At 37.6% G+C, this 12,438-nt stretch overlaps 1 protein-coding gene across 1 annotated transcript in view; it reads right to left on the bottom strand.

The window, feature by feature from the left end:
* Positions 1-12,438, bottom strand: part of LOC306868339 (zinc finger CCHC domain-containing protein 14-like) — a 33,108-nt gene that overhangs the window by 4,786 nt on the left and 15,884 nt on the right. The window contains exons 3-11 of the mRNA XM_079414443.1: positions 10,585-10,655; positions 10,406-10,477; positions 9,368-9,453; positions 6,586-6,680; positions 5,773-5,809; positions 5,394-5,691; positions 5,116-5,204; positions 3,274-3,389; positions 2,993-3,136 (exon numbers count right to left, since the gene is read on the bottom strand). Coding sequence (XP_079270569.1) covers positions 2,993-3,136; positions 3,274-3,389; positions 5,116-5,204; positions 5,394-5,691; positions 5,773-5,809; positions 6,586-6,680; positions 9,368-9,453; positions 10,406-10,477; positions 10,585-10,655 — 1,008 coding nt within the window. The remainder of the gene's footprint in view (positions 1-2,992; positions 3,137-3,273; positions 3,390-5,115; positions 5,205-5,393; positions 5,692-5,772; positions 5,810-6,585; positions 6,681-9,367; positions 9,454-10,405; positions 10,478-10,584; positions 10,656-12,438) is intronic.

Here is a 12,438-nt window from a genome sequence, read left to right as displayed (position 1 = left end):
GGTGAAAGATCTGGACTGCAGGCTGGCCATTTCAGTACCCGGATCCTCCTCCTACGCAGCCATGATGTTGTAATTGATGCAGTATGTGGTCTGGCATTGTCATGTTGGAAAATGCAAGGTCTTCCCTGAAAGAGACAACGTCTGGATGGGAGCATATGTTGTTCTAGAACTTGGATATACATTTCAGCATTGATGGTGCCTTTCCAGATGTGTAAGCTGCCCATGCCACACGCACTCATGCAACCCCATACCATCAGACATGCACCCCTACATTTCACTGCTGGTTATACTCTGTATAATTGTGTATGTGACAAATAAAACTCTTGAATCTTCTGAACTGAGCGCTGATAACAACTTGGGTTGTCCTTGTCCTCTTTAGTCCGGATCACATGGCGTCCCAGTTTTCCAAAAAGAACTTCAAATTTTGATTCGTCTGACCACAGAACAGTTTTCCACTTTGCCATAGTCCATTTTAAATAAGTCTTGGCCCAGAGAAAACGCCTGCGCTTCTGGATCATGTTTAGATATGGCATCTTTTTTGACCTATAGAGTTTTAGCCGGTAACAGCGAATGGCACGGTGGATTGTGTTCACCGACAATGTTTTCTGGAAGTATTCCTGAGCCCATGTTGTGATTTCCATTACAGTAGCATTCCTGTATGTAATGCAGTGCCGTCTAAGGGCCCGAAGATCACGGGCATCCAGTATGGTTTTCCGGCCTTGACCCTTACGCACAGAGATTGTTCCAGATTCTCTGAATCTTTGGATGATATTATGCACTGTAGATGATGATAACTTCAAACTCTTTGCAATTTTTCTCTGAGAAACTCCTTTCTGATATTGCTCCACTATTTTTCGCCGCAGCATTGGGGGAATTGGTGATCCTCTTGCCATCTTGACTTCTGAGAGACACTGCAACTCTGAGAGGCTCTTTTTATACCCAATCATGTTGCCAATTGACCTAATAAGTTGCAAATTGGTCCTCCAGCTGTTCCTTATATGTACATTTAACTTTTCCGGCCTCTTATTGCTACCTGTCCCAACTTTTTTGGAATGTGTAGCTCTCATGAAATCCAAAATGAGCCAATATTTGGCATGACATTTCAAAATGTCTCACTTTCAACATTTGATATGTTATCTATATTCTATTGTGAATAAAATATAAGTTTATGAGATTTGTAAATTATTGCATTCCTTTTTTATTCGTAATTTGTACAGTGTCCCAACTTTTTTGGAATCGGGTTTGTATGTTAAACATCACAAGTGTATCTAATCCCATTTTATTAACCAATGTCTTTGCTGCTGACCTTTGATGATCCAGTTCAACCATACTAATAAGAAAAAATTACTTTAGATAAACTAGCAATTGTGCTTCATTGTTTTTTTATTGCTTAAGAGTGTTGAACCTTCTTCTCCTGCGTTCTACTGTTCAGACGTGAATTTACTTTTCCTTCAGCCTGAGGTTTATTCATTACACTTTTTGGTGTGAAAGGGCTTTTACATTTGCTATAATTAGAACTTCTTGTCTTAAAAACAATCAAGCCCTGCTCATATTTAAAAGTAACGCAAAAGTAACATAACACATTACGGTTGCGGTTTTTTGGGCTACTTTTATAATGTACCGTGGCCGCCCAAATTGTATATACAGTATACACGTGATCGCAAAAGGAAGTTTTTAAAAACAATCGATGGTGGTTTAAAAGGAGTTCTGAGTTAAAGTGTACTATTAATCTCATTATTTGTCATAAATTATCTAGCGCTTTATTGTGTATTGCTGTACACCCAAAGCGTTTTACAATCATGAGGGGGGTCTCTCCTCAACCACCACCAGTGTGCAGCATCCACTTGGATGATGCGACGGCAGCCACAGTACAACGGCGCCAGTGCGCTCACCACACACCAGCTACAGGTGGAGAGGAGAGAGAGATAGAGCCAATCAAGTGGATGGGGATTATTAGGAGGCCATGAAAGACAAGGGCCAGTAGAGGGAATTTGGCCAGGACACCGGGGTTACACCCCTACTCTTTACGAGAAGTGCCATGGGATTTTTAATGACCAGAGAGAGTCAGGACCTCGGTTTAACGTCTCATCCGAAAGACGGTGCTCTTTTTGACAGTATAGTGTCCCCATCACTATACCAGGGCATTAGGACCCACACAGACCACAGGGTGAGCACCCCCTGCTGGCCTCACTAACACCTCTTCCAACAGCAACCTAGTTTTCACCAGAGGTCTCCCATCCAGGTACTGACCAGGCTCAACCCTGCTTAGCTTCAGTGGGCAACCGGTCTTGGGCTGCAGGGTGATATGGCTGTGGGCATACGTAGCATGATGCTAATTTTAGCTCTAATACACCTGCAGAACAGGTACAATTCTTCTTCATAATGAATTTTGTCATAATACTTCATGTAAGGTCGCAAGAAAATGTTTTGTTATATTTATGTAGAAATACTTTTGATAATAGTTGGGTAAATGTGTACTGGGATTGAAGTGATGTGGCTTGGTAAACATTTTATTGCCAGTATGGCTGATAATGGCTGAAAAACAAAAACAAAAGAATAATAAGGATTAAGTTATGTCTCATACCTGGAGGAGGTGTGAAAGGTTATGTTTTCTTAAACTAGTTTGTCATGCATTTCTTTATTTCAACACATTTACAGGTAAAGCCTAGTATTTTAAATTTGCGATTAATTGCGATTCACAGTTCATGACTGTGATTAACGCAATAAAATTTTTTAAATCGATTGACAGCACTAATATATATATATATATATATATATATATATATATATATATATATATATATATATATATATATATATATATATATATATATATATATATATATATATACATACATACACATATATACACACATATGCATACATACATATAAAATCAATTTTGTGTCACAGTATACTATACGTACAATTACAGTAAACAATTTAATATCCATTATAAAAATATTACTGAATAAAAAACATCAGTTTTTACGTCTGTGAAGGTCTTTAATCCGGTCAAAAGAAGTGTCACGTGATAAAGGGGTCATTGGACTGGAAGGAGCACTGGAATAGCCTGAGGAGGAACTGCTGTCCCGTGGAATGGGCAACGAGCTGTTCTCGACGTCTACCCGCAGCTCTTAACATACACACAAAAAAACAGATCATAATCTATTGCATTCATTCAACTATATAAACTTTTGGATACCTTAATTTAAATGCTAATAACGTAAACATATTAATTAGTATTATTTTTTAGACGTGTGTGTACAGTACCACTTCCAGTGTGTGCATGTGTCAGGGGTCCGATATGACTGGAAGGGGTCACTCTGGCAACCCCACTACAGGAAACAGGAAACTGAGACACCACGTATCTCTTCTCCAGCTTCTCTCTGACAATAAAAAAAATAATAATTTATTACTTTTTTAATGTACCATTTGATGATAAACAATGACTGGATCATTAACATCAAAGATTTATTTTGTAGAACATCATTTTCCAGCAATGACACCTAGATGGCGCTGTGTACAAAAACATCTCCACACTTACTGCATGTGCCTAATTCTACTAGTGCATCAGTTTGAACCTGATCATCTATGCAGACTTTTTAGAAACAAAAGTTATGATGTGAAAAACTATATAGCCGATGAGTATGATTAAGGTTCAAGGTTCTATTGGGGGGCTTTCAGTTCAGAAACGTTACAAAGTGGAGTAGAAATAAATACTATTTAAGTTTTAGTTAGTGTCAGTGAGAACCATTTAGCTGAGAATGAGACATGTGAAACAGTATAACCTTTATTGTTGTTTCCAGGCATGGAAAACCTCCTGAGGATTATTTCCTGTTATCTGTTTAGATATCTTAGCTCCCACCGCTCTACCTGAGCAATGGAAACTTGCTAATGTGAGAAATGGAAAAAGAATTAGAATGATGTGTTTTCACTGAGGAATAGTGACTTGCTCCACTTCCATGCTGATCTTAAACTCTCGATGTCAAACTCTTATCTGAAGGAAGTGATGTGCCCTGGAATTGTGGAAACTGGCCATTTACCAACATTTAAATAACTGTTAAAATGCAACAAATATGGATTACAGATATGCAACAAATATGGATTACTTTGCCAAAGAACTGACAAAATTTGCATTATTTCCTCACCACCATGCTGTTCCAAACCCATATTTCCTAACTAGGAAAAAACTAATTGTAAATTAATCTACAATAAATGAACTCTACATACAATACTGTTCAAAAGTTTGGGGTCTGAATGATTTTTTAAATGTTTTTGAAGTCTCTTTTCTCACCAAGGCTGCACTTGTTTGATCAAAAATGCAATAAAAACTGTACTATTGCGTATTTATTATTACAATTTAAAATAACCGTTTTCTATTCAAATATATTTTACAATGTAAATTATACATGCAGTGCAAAGCTGAATTGTCAGCATCATTATTCCAGTCTTCAGTCACATGATCCTTCAAAAAATCATTCTAATATGCTGATTTGTTGCTCAAGAAACATTTATTATTATTATCATCATCAATGTTGAAAACAGTCTTGCTGCTTGATATTTGTGTGGAAACTATTATATATTATATAATTATATATCATTTTCTGATGAATATGAAGTTTCATTTGGAGAAGTTTTCAAAATAAATCTTTTGCAATATTATAAATGTCTTTACTTTCACTTCTGTTTAATTGAACGTGTCCTTGTTAAACAAAAGTATTCATTTCTTTTGGGGGAAAAAAAATGAGTAAAAAAATGAAAATCCAGAGTGATTCACTAAATAGTCTTATTGACATTGACTGGCGCTAAATGAGCTAACCAGTGTCACTGTCATGAACACATTTCCCGTCTATGCAAATTAGGTTAATTATAGATTTTACCTATTCACAACACTCTTTTACCTGGCATATTTAACATTGCGCTATTTATACCCATTTAAAGCAGACGATAAGCTGAATTTTATTCAAAAGAGACATTTGAGTACATTTTACATTTATCATTGCAGAAGTAATTGTGGTTAAACAACCCCTCAATGTTTCTGAGGCTGTTTATGGCATGACGCACTCTGATCAAATATATCGGTGTCATAATTTAAGCATAAATCACACTCACTTCTGAAGCTCCAGCTGAGTCTTTAGTTTCTTCTTGGCCCCCTGAGTGAGGTCGTACTTGTTGAGATCCTCTTCTGTGAGAGCGAGGAACTGAGAAAATGAATAAGGAGATCATAATTTAGATAAGCTGTAGTGAGAGAGATATGTCAGGAAGGAAATATGTATTTCTTGGCTGCAATATCCGAAATCTGTTCCCTAAACATCTCTTCCAATAAATTTAATCTCTTATCTTAGAGACAACTCTCAAACCAAGGGAAAGAGCCACTTCAAGTCATGTACCTCCTCCATGGTTAGCTGTTTGAAGACAGGGTAGTATTTATGCAACCGTAGTTTACGAAGCCAATCCAGGATGCCGTTCTGCTCCGGGCTGGACTGCTGGGACTGGGCCTGGGGTTGGGTTGCGGGGTTTGTGAGGTGCGTCTGTGGTAGGCTGACCTCCCCCATAGGTACGGCAGTGCCGGGGAGGATGGCCACCGCTGTCTGAGGAGGGAGAGGGGGCAGGTGGGCAGGGGAGCTCTGCGGGAGGGGCGCATGGACACTTAGGACAGGCTGGATGCTGGCGACACCACAAATGGGCCTGGGACAGAGTGAGAGAGAGTTTATGGATGGGGAGAAGAGAGATGTGAGAGTGCTTGCTGTGAAGGGTTGTTAAACTCACCTGCTTGCTCCCCTATACTGAAGCAGACAGCCCAGATCTGCAAAACATGGAAGTGACAAAGTGTGATTCAGAAATGCAGCTTGATTTGACATGAAATGATCCAATTGAATGGGTGAATACTACAGAAACAAGTCACATTTGTGAACTTCAAATAAATCTTGGTCTGATATTTTTAATTCAAAGTTCCAGACTCTTTTACTTCCCATGACTTATCTCGTCCTCACTTACACTTACAGTTGTTTCCCCCCATGAGCCCAATTCAAGAGTATGGCTATAAAACGGACTTTTCGAAGCTATAAAAGCAGGTTCAGTTCCAGCTCTGCTCCAGATGGACCACTTGCACTGATGTTTTTCCAACTACAATATATTGAGTCGTAAACAACTGAGTTGTAAACAACTGTAATATTAATAATAGTGTGCAGAATAATTAGTTTGTAGTACACTCTTATTGTACTTGATAGCTAAAAATTACATCTTGACTGAAAAATACAGCTGCAATAACTTATCTAAAACACAAATGATCAAGCAATAAGAATTTTGCACTTCTTTCTATACAAGGGGGTTTCCGTCCCTTCCCCACCACTAAAAATAACATCACAGACACACATCTAGGTTCTAGTGGCCTTTCGTCCTATTAATAGTTTCCCAAGATGAGGTCACTTCTGAAGCCTCCCAGCACAAGCCGGTCAAATCAAATCCCCAATGTGCTGAAACAAACTCCCCATTTCCCCAAGAGATGGTGTGGTCCAGAAACAAACCTCTATGGTAATGCGTGAGGGATGAACCATTGCGAGGCAGGAATAAGGGGCTTACTTGTGCTAGTAGGGAGCTGAGGTGCAGGCGAAGTGCAGAAGAAGAAACGGACTTTGTCATGTTTGAGAACTTGAGGTGAAAGAGAGGTCAAGCATCTGTGGAGAAGAGTAAAAATTCACAAATATAATTATTCAATAAATTTATTTTATATTTAACAAAATAAATCAATGGATAATTTATATATATATATATATATATATATATATATATATATATATATATGAAGAGTTAATTTGCAAAAACCGATAACTTTAATCACGGTTTTTTTTTTTATTGCACATTCCAAGTAATATAAATCAAACTGCAATTGGGTTGTTTTAATTAAGAAATAATAACTTAACAAATAAAGGTAATTTACTAAATTAAAGTTCATTGAAAGTATGCTTTTTTTTTTCTACATATTAAAAGTTTGTTTTATAACAAAAGCAGATACAGTGCCCTCCATAAGTATTGGAGCAGTAAAGGCAAAATTGCTCTGTTGGTTGTAGAGTGAAGACATTTGCAAATATGATTAAAAGATGAATATGAGACAAAACTACAGAATGTCACATTTTATTATTGGGTGATTCAACACAGAGATGTTTTACCAGCTAAGAAGTTCAGCACTTTTAGAGTTCATCCCTCTATCTGATGTGAGCATAAGTATTGGGACAGTTGAACATAAGGCAGATATAAAAGATTAAAAGCTATTATTTATTTGCAGATCCCTTGCGCACAATCACAGCAGTGAGTCTGTGACCCATAGACATCACCAGACTCTTGCTCTCATCCTTTGAAAGACTTTAATGCAGCCAATTCCAATTATTGTTTGTTTTGGGGAGTTTCTGCCTTTACTCTCCTCTTCAGCTGGTGAAATTCATGTTCAATCGGATTTAAATCTGGAGACTGACTTGAGCAATATAAGACTTTCCATTTCTTTGCCCTTAAAAAGTCCTTGACTGAACTGGCAGGGTGTTTTGGGTCATTGTCCTGATGCAATATGAAGCACTTCCCAATGAATCTGGTGGCATTTTCTTGAATATTGGTAGGCAAGATGGTTTTGTACCCTTCCAAATTCATTCTGTTACTGTCATCTTACATTAAGTCATCAGTAAAGTTGAGAGGGCCTGTTCCAGAGACAGCCATGCATGCTCATGCCATGACACCACCTCCACCATGATTTACAGATGAGGCTGTATGCTTGGGATCATTTGCAGTTCCCTTTTTTTCTCCACATTTTTGCTTTCCCATCACTTAGATAAAGGTTCATCTTTGTCTCATCGGTCCATAAACACAGTTCCAAAACTCTTCTGGCTCACCTTTGTGCTTTTCTTGCCTTTCTATTTTTGGTGCTGGTCAGAGGTTTGCATCTTGCTGTGTAGCATCTGTAATTCTGTGCCAAAGTCTCCTGAGGACAGTAGATTGTCAGAGCATCGCCCCAGCTTTCTGGAAGTTGTTGGTGATTTTACAGACACGTCTTTTAGGGTTCATTTTCACAGCTTTTATGATTTGTCTGTCATCAACTACTGTTGTTTTCTCAGCCGATCAGGTCGTTGTTGGTTGCTGGCATCGCTGGTGGTTTCCAAACTCTTGATTTCTCCATGCCCTTTGTTTTTGCTAGAGCTCTAATTGACTTCCTCTTTTCTTTTAGCATCCAAATTGCTTGCTTTTCTCTCAAAGTCAGATCCCTCGTCTTCATCCTGGTTTGTGTGTGTCATCATCGAATGCAAGATTCAGAATGCAGAAGTAATGGATATAACTGATACGACACATTCCCTGCTTTTAATATCTGAAGAATTAATGTAACAGGACACAGCTGATCACTTAGAAAGACCTGTGAGGGAACTGTTCCAATACTTATGCTCACATCAGATAGAGGGATGAAACTCTAAAAGTGCTGAACTTCTTACCTGGTAAAACATCTATGTGTTGAATCACCCAATAATAAAATGTGACATTCTGTAGTTTTGTCTCATATTCATCTTTTAATCATATTTGTAAATGTCTTGACTCCACAGCCAACAGAGCAATTTTGTCTTTACTGTTCCAATATGTAACTCCAACAGTAATTATTTTGGCAAAAGCAAATAACTCCACATTTCATGTTTTAGAGTTAAAAAAGTACTCGTTTAATCTTTGTAATCTCCTCAGATGACAATGTAGATGCCTGACAAACAGTGTTGTTGTGATCATAGATTTATGGATGTGATTACACGCAATACACAGCTTTCCTCTCACCATTGTAACATGCTGCTTTTGTAAGGCCCCGTGAAAATGTTTCAGCTTTAATTTTCATTTACGCCCTGAAGAAGATATCATAGGTTCATCAAGTTCGTCGAAATGATCCATCCTCGATCATTTTTAGTCAGCTTTGATGAAACTCCTCTCAGCTAGCGCGTCTTTTCAAAGTGAAAGTAGCCTTGTCTGACCTGAATACAGCGCGCTGATTTGCTAAAATGGACTTATCGGCTTCTGTTCAAAAACAACAAGGGCGCTTGTCGGCTTCTACAGAAAATGTGAACTCCCGATGCCTTTGAAGTGGACAATACCGGCTTTTTTGACAAATCATGTTTAGGGTTCAGATCGCGCTATATGTGGAGAATAATGCACTGCAATCAGCAAATTTTTTTCAACTGGCGTTTATCAGTTTTTGCAAATGAACTCTTCATGTATAATTCTGTATTTTTGCAACTGAATTTTAAATGTATATTGTAAATGTTCAGTTATAACCCAACCCTAGTAAAAACATAATATAATTGAGAATATGTTCTCTGTTTGTGTTAGAATTCAGAAGTAGACATACCGAGGATCTAGTTCATGAGTGGAATCAAGTCCAGGCATTTGGGGCAGAAGTTTCTCTAGACATTCATCGGGAAAGAGCTGAGATAGCTGAAGAGAGAGACAACAGAGACACAATCACACGGTTTCATGACGTTACAACTTGTCAGCAATCATCATTGAACACATTCACTGGTTTTCAACTTCACAGCACTGGTTATTCAACACACTCAAAGCCATTTTGACTACACAACATTCCAGTGAGTCCAGTTGTGGGTGAGGAATTGAGATGAATGGAAATGTTAAAGGGATAGTTCATCCAAAAATGAAAATTCTGTCATTATTTACTCACCCTCATGTCATTCCAAACCCCTTTGTTCATCTTTGGAACACAAATTAAGATTTTTTTTAATAAATACAAGAGCTTTCTGACCCTGCATAGACAGCAACGCAACTGACATGTTCAAGGCACAGAAAAGTAGTAAGGACATAGAGACATCGTTAATACGAGAATAATTTTTGTGCGCAAAGAAAACAAAAATAACGACTTTTTGCAATAACTTCTTCTCTTCCGGGTCAAAATGCTGGCTTCTGTGTCAGCAGCACCACATGCATGCGTTGTAGTACTCTCCTGAATGCACATCGAAAAGTGACAAGGAAGAGAAGAAATTATTGAACAAAGTTGTTATCTTAGTTTTCTTTGCGCACAAACAGTATTCTAGTAGCTTCATAACATTAAGGTTGAACCACAGATGTCACCTGGACTATTTTAACGATGTCCTTACTACCTTTCTGGGCCTTGAATGTGTCAGTTGTGTTGCTGTCTATGGAGGGTCAGAAAGGTGTCTGATTTCATCAAAATATCTAAATTTGTAGTAAAAACATTTGTAGTCTTAAAATTGAAGAAGAACAAACGGCATGAAGGCGAGTAAAAAAAATGACAGAATTTTCATTTTTGGATGAACTATCCCTAAGCCACTAGTACTTTTAAGACTTTTCATCTTTACACACTAGTTCAAATTTCTCACATCCATGAAACACAACACAAATGACTGTCACTCACCTGGGAGATAAACTCCACCACTTCCTGAGGGGTTTTGCTGACAGTCGACAAAGTGGAGTCGGACCACAAAGCCTTCGACCAAGAGATAAGTATGACAAACATATAACACGCCAAGTACATTACACATTTTGGCTACAATTGTTCTGTAAAAATATGACAGAAAAGACACGAAAACTCACCTCCAGGATGTATTCTGTTGGTTTGTCTGATTTGGGTGCAACTCCCCTTAATTCAATTCTTTCAACATACACTTCAAAAAGACAAGCAAAAAAGACAAACACCATGAGTTTAAAGATTCAAATCTGTTAGACTTTGTTACAAAAAAAAATCTATTTCACTGTTTTCTTTTACTTACTATTTATCAAAGAATCCTGAAAAACTGCCACGGTTTCCACAAACATATTAATCAGCACAACTGTTTTCAACATTGATAATATTAAGAAATATTTATTGAGTACAAAATCAACACAACAATGTTTAATACTGAGTATCAACCTCTCTGAAACTGGACCTGAAATACTCTGAAAATACTCTGTAAGCGGAAAGTTTATTGCTTATGAAATCATAAAGATTTGCACTAAAATATTGGATTGTCTCACTTTTGCATTGCACACAACAAAAGTTGCATTTACCCCAAATAACTGAATGAGTTAAGTTCACTCCCCAAGTCTTGAATAAGAATTAGACACATACTCTCCGAAACGTATTATGGTAGTATTATCACAGACTGTTTGGATTCTATTAGAGAGGAGTATGTGAGAAAATCCCCCAGAACTTAACTTCTCAGACACTTTCTGGCAGGTTAGAACTCGTTTGAGCATATTTAGCTAAAAAGGAAAAACCAGAGAGGCGAGAATTTGAGCCTCCAGGCAGTTCATTTCACAACACATTTTGATGGCAAACCAGTGTCTTAACTATTAAGATGAAGTTCTAAAGCGAGAAAACTGAAAATAAGGAGGAACAGAAAACAATATGTATGTATTGTGTTATAACTTTTTAATTTTACACTATTAATTTTTGTTATATATTTCTGTTCAAAAGTTTGGGGTCAGTCAGATTTCTTTAAAGAAATTAATACTTTTATTCAGCATTAAATTGATCGAAAGTGACAGTAAAACATTTGTAGTCTTACAAAAGATTTACAAAAGATAAAAAAAATGAAAAAATACTTCAAAGTAAGTTGTTTCCACAAAATTATTCCAAATGAGCATGAGAATGATTTCTGAAGCACTACACTCTAAAAAAATCCTGGGTTATTTTTTTAACCCAAATATCTTTTCACTGTTTGGGTAGTTTTTGCAGTTCTGATCCTAGACTTCTTGGGGCCCTACGTAAAACTGTGTCGGCGGCGGGGTGGGGGTTGGGTTTGGGGGAGTGCATGGGGATGTTGAGATGAAAGAATGGATGGATGAAACGCATTTCTCCATGTTTCAGTCCGTTTCGAATCACGCTCACGGAAAGAGCTCAAGAAACTGTATCTATTCTGCAGCTTGGTACGCTTTCAACTCGGTTTTTTTTTTTTTGTAAGAGCAAGAGACTGTACAATATTCACGTTACATGATTTGGCTGATTTTTACATAGAGAGTGTGACAGCGCACCGTATTAAAAAAAATGACCATTCATGTTTTCATAACCGCTGGCCAAATTAAAAAACGAACATCTTTGAGAGCAAGAGCTTGCGTATTCTGCGTATAGGGAGGATCGGCTGTTTTTGTGTTACCCAGCTCCTGGGTCAAATGTAACAACCCAGTGTTTGGGTAGTTTTTGTGTTACTCAGATCCTGGGTCAGACGTAACCTAGCAGTTGACTTATTTATCGCAGGGATTTTGCATCTTCTCTTCAAGAGAGAGCAGTTCTAAGCACCATCGAATTGACGCATTCTTCAGTAAAATACAGGTTTGTGTACATTTAATTTTATCTATAAAATCGTTAATGTGCTGTATATCATTCAATTTTATGCAGGGCAACATTCATGCGCGCTGTCTGAATCACCTTTAACGAGTGTTGTGGTCTTTTCCCATGATGGAAAAGCC

The sequence above is a fragment of the Barbus barbus genome (genome assembly GCF_936440315.1).
Source record: "Barbus barbus genome assembly, chromosome: 50".
Taxonomy (NCBI): Eukaryota; Metazoa; Chordata; class Actinopteri; order Cypriniformes; family Cyprinidae; genus Barbus; species Barbus barbus.
The sequence above is the reverse complement of the archived record's forward strand: the minus strand, read 5'-3'. Positions and strand labels throughout refer to the sequence as shown.